We start from the raw sequence: 12,284 nt of genomic DNA on the forward strand, positions 1-12,284 counted from the left end.
CTTTCAGCCCACAACTCCCAATAAAGGGTTTTCCCCTCTATCCGAAACATAGGAATATTCCATAGCGAAACTAGGGTAGATTTCTTGATCACTGAATCAGTTTTATGGGACTGGTCGAGGCTGAGGAGAGCCCTTCTGGTATTTAGTAGGATGTATTTGGAGTGAGGTAAATGGGCCAAGTCTATGCTGAGGAGGGCCGAGAGGGGTGCATGTGCCATTAATGATCGCTCAATAGATAGCCATACTGGAGTATAAGATGTAGAGTCAACTAGCCAAAGAGCCCCTTGCTTACAAAGGAAAGCCGTCTGGTAGTTCCTGAACGAGGGAAGGCCCAGGCCGCCTTTCTCTTTTGCCAGTTGCAACTTTTTCAATGATATCCTGGCTTTTTTCCCTCGCCACAGGAACTCCCCAAACAACCTATCCACTTTTTTGATGAACTCGTCCGTAAAAGTCATTGGGAGCATGCTGGCCAGGTAATTAATCAGAGGCGTGCACATCATTTTAAGGGTCTCAGCCCTACCCCACCAGGACAAAAACTTGGGTGACCAGCTATGTAATAACGCAGAAATCTTTTTTAAAGTTAGATCCTCATTCACCTTTAGGGTTGTTATTAAGTCTTTCTCGAAATCTAGGCCCAGATATTTAAAAGCTTTTGGCTGCCAGGTGAGGCCAGATGAACCAAGTATTTCTTTACTCCCGACGTTGTTTAAAAGTTTGACTTCTGTTTTGTCTTTATTCAGCTTGTACCCTGAAACTTTAGAATACTCATCAATCGTGTCCATTAAAGCCGGGATAGCTTCGTCAGCTCTCTCCGTCAAAATGAGCACATCATCGGCGTATGCAGTTAATTTCACAGTACAATCATTAAATGGCACACCGGCAATGGCCTCATTATTCTGGATATGATATAGAAAAGGTTCTATCGCTAGTAAAAACAGAGATGGTGATAAAGGGCATCCTTGTCTTGTTCCTTGTTTCAGGCAGAAGGACGAAGAAAAGGAGCCTCCCGCTCTAACCCTAGCCGTAGGTCCGGCATACAGAGCCATTACAAGTTTAGTGAATGTCGTCCCTAAATTAAATTTGTGTAAAACTGCCTCAAGGAAGGCCCAATCTACCTTGTCGAAGGCTTTTTCAGCGTCTAATGTGATCGCTACTGTGGGGGTATGCAAAAGTTTCGCTTTTTCTAAAGCGTGGGCTAATACTCTGGTGTTATCGCTTGATAGCCTGTGTTTTAAGAAACCCGCTTGAGATGGGTGTATGAGGGTAGGGAGAACTTTTTGTAATCTGGCTGATAAAATCATGGCTAGCAGTTTACAATCTACATTAATCAGGGAAATCGGCCTATCATTTTTTGGTAACAATGGGTCCTTGCCATCCTTTGGTAAAACTGCGATATTCGCCTCCGCTAGTGTGCCCCTTACCTCACCTGACTCCGTGAATTTGTGGAAAAGGTGTAGAAGAGGCTCAACTAGATCCGTTGCAAAACTTTTGTAAAATTTAGCCGTAAAGCCATCAGGGCCAGGTGCCTTTCCACATTTCAGCCCTCTGATTGCTTTCTCTACCTCACTAGTTGAGATCGGTTCATTTAGGCTGTGTTGTTCTTCCGGCTTTAGTTTTGGCAGATCGCACTCCTACAAGTACCCTTGAATTTTACCCTCGTCAACCAATTCATTTTTAGCATACAGGCCCTCATAAAAGTCTTTAAAGACCTCAGTTATTTTTTGGGGGTCTGAGTGGCTTATTCCCGTAGAGTCCTTTATGACATTAATAGAATTTTTCTGCACTTTGAATTTTAGATATGCAGCCAGGCTTTTACCAGCCTTGTTAGATTCGCAGAGCTTAAATTTCCGCCTTCTGTCCAGCCATACTCCCGCCCTTTCGCTCACCAGCTTGTTATATTCGGATTTTCTATTAGTCATGATGTTAAGTGCCTCCCGTTCCCTTGTCAATTGGTGTCTGTTCTCTAGATTGGCTATCTCTTTTTCTAGCGCTTCTAATTTTGCATTGTAATCTCTGTTCATTGCCGAACGGATTTTGATGCACACCCCCCTTAAGGTACTTTTCAAAGCCTCCCAGCGAACAAGATCTGAAGTGTCCCCTCTCCTGTTTATATCCAAATATGACCGAATGGCTGCATGATAGCTCGCCTGTTCTTTGTTTAAGATTTCTTCATTGAGTCTCCATGACGTTTGTTTAGGGGAGGGTTTAATGTTGCTGATGGAAAGGGAAATGCATGAGTGGTCTGACAGTACTCTTGGTTCTATGGATGTATCTTCTATCCTTGCAACTCCATTTTGTGTAATGAAGATGTAGTCAATGCGGGAGTACGAATCATGAGGGGAAGAGTAAAATGTGTAATCCCTATCAGCAGGGTTTTGTATTCTCCACGTGTCAACCAAATTAAAGCGCTGACATAATTTAATGAAAGCGTTATGTGATTTGTTCGGTTTGAACACACACTTCGAATCTCTGTCCAGGGCAGGATCAAATGGGAGGTTAAAGTCTCCTCCCAATATATGAACTGCCGTATCAGGTATCGTTGCAATCTGTTTGACTAAATCTTGCCAGAAGTTTTGATCATTAGTGTTAGGTGCGTAAATATTTGTGACAAAAAATTCTGTGTTGTCCCTGGCAAGCTTTACTGTGAACTCATACAAAGCTCACTCTGTTGAGAGAGAGCACCTCTGTGCACAACATAAAGGACCCGTAGGTCTAGTTCAATCAAACATCAAAGGGTAATGGTGATGAAGCGATAAATTGTTCGTTCAGCATTCAATATTTATTCAACAGTTGTTGAAGTTACTGCTTCATGATTCAATCAACAAAAGATATCCAAAAGTAAATTTCCATCGTTAAATAAGTCTTTTCAAAGCAGATTATCACAAATCCCGATGCATTTCGGGCCACGCCCTTCTTCAGGGGATTACTCTACAAAACAATCCAAAAAGCACAATTCAATCAAGTATCTGTATGTGAACAAAGAAAGCTAACTGAATAAAGTTCTCTCATGCAAACGCAGTGACCAAAAAGATGAGTGTGAGAATCAAAATAGACGCCTACATGGTCAGACAGTGTTTCCTCTTGTAGCACACTACACCTGTACAAACGTATCACCTTGTAAACCTCCAGCTGTGCGAGCTCCCCCTACTCTCGAGCTTTACTGTGACCCAGCGCCCCTTGTCGTCTGACGATGAAGACAATAGTTCTATCTTGGATTTCTTTGATAATAGTATCAGCACCCCATTCTTTTTACCAAGTGCACTTGACCCCACAACCTCCGAATAAAACTTATTACGTTGAGTATAGAACTGTTTCGTGTCTAGTTTGGTCTCCTGTAGCAGAACAATGTTGCCTCTCTGCCTACGTACATATTCTAATATCTTCTGTTTTTTTATGGGTTGGTTCAAACCTTTAACATTCATAGACAGAATTTTTAGCTGATCAAGTGAGGCCGTTCAGAGCGGAGTGTTGAGTGTAGAGTGTAACATTTATAGTATTACATGTATCATGAGTGCATTATGAATCCCAAGGAGTAACGTGCCATGCGGCACCTTATGTGAGGAGTACCCTGCCTTAACAAATATGTAGCTAAATTGACAGAAACCTTGAGTAGACACTTGGGCACGCAGATATGGCACATGAATGATCCAAGTGTGGGTACACAGATACAGCATGTAAATGATACAACTTGTCCAGTCAAGAGAGAAGGAATAGACTTGAGGTGAAAAGAAAAGTGAAGATGAAAGAATCAAAAGTAAAAATGCAAACCATAATATACAACACACACCCCCCCTCTCCCCCCCATCCCCCCACCCCACCCCACCCACCCCAACTGCAGTGCAGAAGCATGGCGACGTGAGGAAAACCGCAGTAGCCCTCCCGTCGATACCAATCTTGCATGAACATTGGAACAACTGTGTGTAATGTATAAAACCATACACTTAAGCAATGAGAACATTTAAATGGTGTGGTTTAACCAATAGAGTACATTCTTGACAACCTGACATATTCTGAAATACTTCTATGAGATTTTAGCAGTAGAACAGCAAGTAGAAGCAGTATAAAGTACAATGAGGACCCTTGCAAGATATTATAACATCATATCTTTCGTCTAGGGCACCCTAAGAGATAGTAGACTCTAGGCCTATTCAATACTGATAAGTAGCAGAAACAGGAGCAATAAACTACCAATGAGCGGTCCCTTAGTTAATAATCTCAGCACGGCCGTGATAAGGCCAGAATAGTGCCGAAGGGACATGTTGGTGCGCTGATATATTGATATATTTAGATCATTCAGATTCACGCCTCTTTGGGACTAGAGACAGTTTAAACCAAAGAAGTCAAATCAAGTCAAATCAAAGAGGTTAGATCAGCAACAGCAGATCGATAGCAGTTTGGTAACAAGGAGTGAAGGGCAAAGAAATTGTCAAAACGTTGAGCCAAACCATTACGCTATAGTACAACTCACGGTATCACTCCCAGTGTCAGAAGGTGACTTCGAGTATAAGGCCTGATCCGGCAAGTGTTAGGCCCACCAGTCCTGCAATGCTATCTAGGTAGAGATAATCAATTGTAGACAGCAACTCCCAGAGATGTTCATTTGTATCCTGAAGCCGAGGCCGCCATATTGTCCGGGTTGTTGGTTTCCATGTCGCGTTCCATGTCGCGTTCCTCCAATTCCTCGAGCATGCGTTTGAGTTTCATAGGATCTGTAAAAAAGTGAGGTAATCCACGTATTTTTACTCTGTACTTCGCCGGGCCCACAAAGCCAAATTGATATCCCCTCGATTTCAGTTGTGGTCGCAGGGCTAAGAAGGCCTTCCTTACTTCTACAGTCTCCTTACTGTAGTCTTGAGAGATATAGATCTTTGCGTCTCTCCACAGGATATGATTGTGCTTCCGAACAAAGGCAAGTATTTGCTCCACATGTTGGTAACGCAACGGCTTACAGACGATGGGCCTGGGACCTTTTTGCATCTTAGTGATTCTTCCTGGCACTCTGTGCGCTCTGTCGAATTCTAGAGGGTTGGCAAAAGTCAGGTTCGTGGCTTTAGCAAACCAAGATTCCAAGAACTGAATACACGACCCCTCTGAATCTTCGGACCCCTCCGGGACCCCAAAAATGCATAGGTTCCCTCTTCTATTTCTATCTTCCAACTCGGCCAGTCTTCTAGTAGTTTGGTCGGAGGAAATGCGTAGGTGTTTTAGAGCCGCAGAGGCCTTAACCTCTATATCTTCCAAACGACTAATCCTGGATTCCGTTTCTGTCAGACGTGCATTAGTGTCTCTGATATCTTGTCGGATTGCCACCACTTCCTCCTTAGTGACCTTGGCTAGATCCTTTACTTCATCCAGCCTATTCAGAATCATGTCGAGCGCCTCCGTAGTAACTTTCTTTGTTTTGTTCGGTGACCCCGGGTTCGAGTGATCCGATTTAAGTCTTTTAAGGGTGCCCTGATCTTTGGTATCTATCGTGAATCTTTAGAGCCTTAGGTGGTGCTTTGAAAGTCTTCCCCGGCAAGCACGTGGGGTAGATTAGATAACGGTCTATTAGCAACGCAGGCGCAATTGCGCCGATGCAGGTAGATGAGTGAGGACAGATCAGCAGAGGAAAATGGACAGTTAGCTCCCAGAGTACTCAATAGGTGTGGTGCGCCACCAGGAAGGACCTGAAGTGCAGGGTTTCACATAGATTCATTTAAGGTGTGCATGTGATATCACAGGAGAGGTCACTTTAATCCGATAGCAGGCTTATCAGGCACATAGCACAGATGCATTAAACCCCTCTTGTCAGATCAGGAATATGTGCCCTGTCTTCCCCAGATGCTAATAAATCTGCCAGCATTGCTCTTCATGTGGCTCATTGGGGAGATCAGCGGTGTTAAATGTGTGTTAACAGTCACTCCCTTTCGTTTCTCGGCAGTACAAAGTGGCGGCCGCCATCTTGGTTAGGGCAGTTGAAGCCCTGGATCCCCACATGGCCGATCGGACTTAACTTTACTCACGCGTCCGCGTCCGTGATCCTGGGTCGGGGACTCAATTCTCGCCTGTGCACCACCTGCTTCAGCGTATACCAGTCACACCGAGTGGTTGCAGACGCCACTGCCCCTTCGGTGTTTGTTCAATATCCCGCCTTCGATCCTTCGTTCACGGTGCGGCATGGGACGTCCGGGGTCCCGCTCGGTGTAACTTCGGGTCTGGCGCCTTCTCAGCCATATAGAGCAGCTCACCGCATTCCGAAAGTATTCCGCACACCAAATCTGCGGTCACATCGGTTTTTCAGACGGGCGAAAACGTCCCAATTCTTGGTGTGAGAGCTCGTGACGGGAGGAGAGACGCTCTATACCGCCATCTTCCTCGGTGTCCAAGCCACGCCCCCTGTAATTTCTATTTCATTGTCTTTTTAAAAAGAACTCCTGTTATATATGGATCAGCACTTCAGGAACATTTCAAATTTCTTCTGTGCAAGCAAAAAACAAAAAAATATTCTGGTATTGTAGAAATATGCACCAAAAATATTTTTTAAAGGGATATATTGTTTATTAACAGTCTCCAGGATCCCAGACACCAAAGAGGCTATTGAATATTTATGACCCTCTGTGAATGCCCCTTGATAGTAGAATGTTATGAATTACCTTTTTATTTTCTCTGCTCAGTGTTTTGGATCCTCCCTGCTCCTTCCTTCCTTGATCCCTCAGGCAGGAAAAGGTCATCTCACCATCAACAGTTCTCTTACCATTAACTGGAGTTTAACAACCCTATGCAGTTTTGCCGCGGTTGTGTTCCTCACAGGGTTGCATTTACTATTTCAATGAAGCAGAAACCTCTCAAAATGATGTAAATGCATCCTTCACTGACGGCATTCAGGAAAAAAGTGCTGTGAACCGGGCCGAGATGATTTACTTACTTACAGACCCATGTGTCAGGGTCTGGAACCTCAGACTACTAACCAGACAGGGGAAGGAGGTGCTGTACACGTGGTCACTACTTGACATCTGGTGTGTGGCTTGAAGGGTCTCTTCTGCAGTAGCAGCCCCGGTAGTCACGTAGCTATGGGGCTCACTGTCTGCTACACCAAAGGGACTCCATGACTATCATACGGTTCTGGGAGGAGGTTCCTTGGAACCCCAGGGGTACATGTGTCAGCACCTCAAAGTCTTGGAACCCCTGGGGTACCCGAGTCAGCGCCTCAAAGTCTTGGAACCCCGGTCCTAATTTTTTCTGCAGCTGAACCTTGGACTATCCCTCTACAAGAGCCTGGGGTAATGTTGGTAATATGGGGAGTGAGGCTTGTCCTGCCATGTACCCCCGACTGCATGCCTCTGCTCCTCAGATCTTTGAGTGCTCCATTAGGGAAGTTTCTGTTTTTCTTGGTTTTTCGTGCAGCCTGTTGAGCCCATTGAGGGGGATGTATGGCAGTATGGCTTTGTTCTACAGTGGATTTACATGGGGCCATTGGAGGCAGGAGAAGTGGAGGGAAAGTAATGCACCCTCATTAGGAGCAAGAATGGCTGACAAAGAAGGGGCACAGAAAGGGAAGGTTGGTGAACGAAGAAAACGTTGTAGCTGGCTAAACATTTTCAACAGAGAAGGCATCCGAGAAGGAAGAATGAGCCAGCATATCCGGGTCTGCAGGTGCAGAGGCAAATAAAATAAAATGGTTCAGAAATAAAGGGGGCAATCCAGAAGAGATCCCAGCAGACAGCGCCCACAAAAGGGATATAGCTCAAATTGTGGAGAGAAGCAGCAGTTCAAGGGGCACTTCCAAGTAACATAGCTGCCCTGATTGTGCAAAGCATAAGAAGTTATTAAGGTTGGTGGAAACAGAGAGACAGGAGCTGGCAAGGGGATGTTACAGGTAAGCACGTCCACTCAGACCTACCCTGCTATGAATGACAGGCAGGGAGCAACAGGGGCAAGACAGTTTTGACGCTGTCAATGAAGACAAAGGGAAACAAAACAAAGCAAAAAATCATATGCCCAACATGTTTACATGACATCAATCCCGGATATTAGATACCTGCAAGAGCAGACCAAAGACTCTGCTACCAAAGTTGTCACCAAACAATAAAAATTTCCCTCCGCATTAGGCCCTATAAGGCCAGCTTCTTAGATCCCACGCCGCCTGCCTTCCTACAAGAGGATCCAACATGGAAACAAGGCTCGCTCATATTCCTTACTTGGTGGTGCTCTGCCACATAGTGACAGAAGAGAAAATTGCTTATGCATCTTCAAAGATACATACAATAAGAACCAAATATACATGTATATTCGGTTACACCTCCGATGCAACTCTGGCTCAACTCAGCTAGGGTCATAGCCATGACTGTGTTCAAACTATTTAAAAGTTTGTAAATGTTACAGAGAGAATTTAGGGCCAGACAATTCCTGGCCAATGACACTAGAGGTCCATTTTGGAATGACCATTTGAGGTTCTGACAGCACCCTCCTCTGCATATTAGCACTCGTGCTATATATTTTGCAATGCTGCTAGCCTTCCTAGGCATTTTAGCTGGTATTAACTCAAACGCGATTAACAGGCCGCTCTCATCCCGAAAGCCAAGAATATTCATTGCTGAAGATTATCAAAACGCCTAAAGTGCGCTTTAAAAGATTTACTGTACATACTATGTAGTGATCATGGACTGTGACAATGAGTGCAAAGTAATTAAAGATGCCACAATGCCCGTGGTACCATTCTCTGTGGTCGTGTTCACTTTAACAAAATTGGACTAAGATTACTGAGCAGAAACAGAAGAGCAGTAAATCAGGACATGGGACTAGGGCGTGTTCCACTAGTCCAGTCTGCACTATAATGTGTCCCACAATCTCTATGTGCCTTTGTCCATTTAACCTTCATCTCACAACCCCTCTTGGTCCAGCTTGTTGTCTTCCGAATTGACCCGGGATGCACAAGAGGAGGTTACATTTGGTTCACTCCATCATTCTCAGGCGAAACATTCATTAATCTGTGCCCACCAATTAAAAAGAAAACATTAAAAATTGTGCAAATAGGTGTTTTGTCTGTCTTTTGTCATAGTGTATACAACACACTGTCCTCACTTGCCATGTACAGCGGAGGTACAGGTGAAATTAAGCTCTGCACCTGATATCACAATATTAGTTGTGTCATCCATAAAGGTACATATCAATACACCAGTATTATGGCTGCCAATTAGATATGACCTGTCCCAGAATGAACCTTAAGATCTGCTAATTTAGCTTTAGTGAACGCGCCCACCTTCAGGATGCATAGAATTGGTGAAAGAACATCTTAAGCCGCAATGGTCTAGAGTGACCCCTCCCCCGGATACCCCCCCCCCCCCCAACAAAGACTTGGAGTGGATTCTGCTAGATACCCCATCGGATACGACTAGAACACTGGCTGGCCCACAGGGCAGCCTTTGCATTCATCAGGTAAGTGTTGTCTCCATCTACTTCCCTGAGGCCAAGAAACATTGGTGGCTGAACAGTCTAGAAATAATTTGAACATAACATAATTACTCCCCATCTTCTCCAAGCTCAGCACTCACCGATCTCTGTCCATTAACACTGGAGACATTGACAATGTTTCCCTTGGTCTCAATGATGTGGGGCACTGCCAGGTGGGTTAGATAAAAAATAGACCTAGAAGAGGCAAATGAAAAGTCTATAATGAGCTTCAGAATCAATAAATAATACCAAAAGGCCCTTCATATCCCATAATGACAGGAAGATGAGTAAAAAACACAAGACAAACAAATGCATTGATGTTGCGTAGATATACATTAATTTTTAATTTCTTAGAGAGAAGGACAAAGGGGACTGACAAAACGTATTCCTTCGAGCTCCCTTTTTGTACCAGTGCCTGCCCTTATGGTTTTTTTTCCAATATGTTTGATTCGCTGCAGAATCAAGACACACACACTATGTAAAGATATGCAATATGCAGACTTACTTCAAGGAAAATCTAAAAATTCCTCGCAAATGCCCAGAAAAAAAGCAACAAGCAAAAAAAGCCACAAGAGGCTCTTCTCACTTTTTCCCACCCTTCCGTCGATCTATTTAATCCATTCTCTTCCATCACCATTCAGGGATGCCAGTCCAAGGGTCTTCTCTCACTCTGTACGCCTAACCTCCCTGCCACCATTCTTCTTTACCCTTCAACCCAACCTTTCCCTATCTCTTTATCTTATTCTATACTCAAACTGTGGAACACTAGAGGAACCCTAAGCATGGGCATCTGGTGCACCCACCCACTCTATTTTTTTTTTGTTCAGGCGGACAGACGCACATCGTCAAATTAGGGCCTCTAACCAAAAAAGCTAAAGGAGGACAAAACTGTCGGAATACATTCTGTTCCCGAACATGTTTAAAAAATCTATAGCTTCTAATAGCTTGGGTGATAACAGAAATCTATTATCCCTACAGTATTTGGTCCTGACTCTAGCAAAGCGAGACGCAGGAGTGGCAGACCGAGGCTCCTCCATCCCTGGCAATATGGAAGAGGGGAAGTGACATTATATGGGGTTGGAAATAGCAGTTTATAAGGCAAGGGGCTGCCCACAGAAACACACTATGATGTGGAAGAGATGGGCTGAATACCAGAGCAAAGATTTGGAACCTGTCTGTCCCAGGTTTCTTGGTTCAAGATGAAGCCGGGGCCTTCGCTGGATGACAGCAGGCTGGGTGGGGGGTGGGATACGGATAGTATCCGCAGTGGCGTCACTCGGGGGTGCGGACCGCACCGGGTGACACCATCACATGGGCAGTGGTGGCTGGTGACATTTGAAAGTGGTGAGGCGTAAAACAATTGTCGTACTTCACTGCGGCAAGCAAGCAAGCCTGAACCACCAACGGGAGGTTGGGGGGGTCTCCCCATGAGAAGATTTTGAAAAAAGAGTGAGCAAATGGTGCATTTTCAAGCAAACCAGAAGGTGTGAAAAACAGCCCTGGAATGCTTTCTGCCCAGAACTCAGGATCCTTTCCACCTGGCAGTGCCAAAGGAAAAAATAAAAACCTGCCTCTTCAATGAGGCTTTTCTAGCCCTCTACAAAACTCACAGAATGCCGCCCATCCCATGCAAAGAAAAAGTCCCTGAAAAGGAGGAGCACAGGAAGATGACAGTGCAGGCCTTGATTGGCTCAAGACTGGATTATTCCAAAAACCTGCCTATTCAATGAGGCTTTTCTAGCCCTCTACAAAACTCACAGAATGCCGCCCATCCCATGCAAAGAAAAAGTCCCTGAAAAGGAGGAGCCCAGGAAGATGACAGTGCAGGCCTTGATTGGCTCAAGACTGGATTATTCCAACGTCCTCTATCTGGGCCTGCCGGAATATCTATTGCAGCGGTTGCAGGTTGTCCAGAACTCGGCCGCGAGGGCCATTTATGGCCTGAATAGACGAACCAGCCCGGCTGGTCTTTTGCAGTCGCTCCATTGGCTGCCTATCCGGAAGCGGATAGTTTTCAAGGCCTTGACTTTGGCCTACAAGGCTCTTCATGCTGTGGGAGCAAAGTATCTCCAAAGGAGACTCGCCTTCTACCATCCGGCTCGACCCCTAAGATCTGAATCTCTGTTTCTTGCGGTGGTCCCGCGAGTTAAAAGGGCTCGTATTGGAGGCCGCTCCTTCAGGCTGCTAGCGCCACAGTTGTGAAATACCTTGCCTCTGGCTTTACGTGGTGCCACTAATCTGCTTACCTTTAGGAAGGGCCTTAAAACCTGGCTTTTTGCCCTTTAGGCCACGTATTCTGTCTCTTTGCCTCTTGTGATCTGTTTTTTATATGACTGTGTTGTGTTATTCTGCTACAGGTTTTCAATAAAAGCGCCGGGACACTCTTTTTGAGTAGCTGTGCGCTATAAAAGACAATATATAACATAACATAACAAAAATGTTAAAGTACCGCAGAGGAGCTCTGTGAACTGAGTAAAGAACAAGTGACCTGAGCCAGTCAGATTTTGCTCATCCTGTACGTATGTAGGGGTTTTGGTTACACATAAAATACACCTAGACTCAATACATAAATAAATTAAGTGAGACAGATCCCGCTTAAGCGCAGCGACTGATGTAAGGATAAGAACACCACTCTGATCATCTGCCCTCAGAACCCCTCTTCCATCTTTCATGTGCACAGAACCCTCTGCCCTAAGTACTCCTCATCCATCCCTCCTGTGCACAGGGCTCTCTTCCCTCAGTACCCCTCATCCATCCGTCCTGTGCACATTGCTTGCTGTCCTCAGTACCCCTCTTCCTTCTCTCTTGTGCACAGTGCTCTCGGCCCTGAAAACGTGGAAATATGTAAGAGT

The 12,284-nt window shown here is 45.0% G+C and overlaps 1 protein-coding gene across 1 annotated transcript in view; it reads right to left on the reverse strand.

The window, feature by feature from the left end:
• The window catches only part of LOC147703532 (uncharacterized), a 125,900-nt gene that overhangs the window by 69,070 nt on the left and 44,546 nt on the right, over positions 1-12,284 (reverse strand). Inside the window, exon 4 of the mRNA XM_086931903.1 lies at positions 9,534-9,627. Within this exon, the coding sequence (XP_086788029.1) occupies positions 9,534-9,627 (94 nt within the window). The remainder of the gene's footprint in view (positions 1-9,533; positions 9,628-12,284) is intronic.

This window comes from Lissotriton vulgaris, chromosome 7, assembly GCF_964263255.1.
Source record: "Lissotriton vulgaris chromosome 7, aLisVul1.2, whole genome shotgun sequence".
NCBI classification, from domain to species: domain Eukaryota; kingdom Metazoa; phylum Chordata; class Amphibia; order Caudata; family Salamandridae; genus Lissotriton; species Lissotriton vulgaris.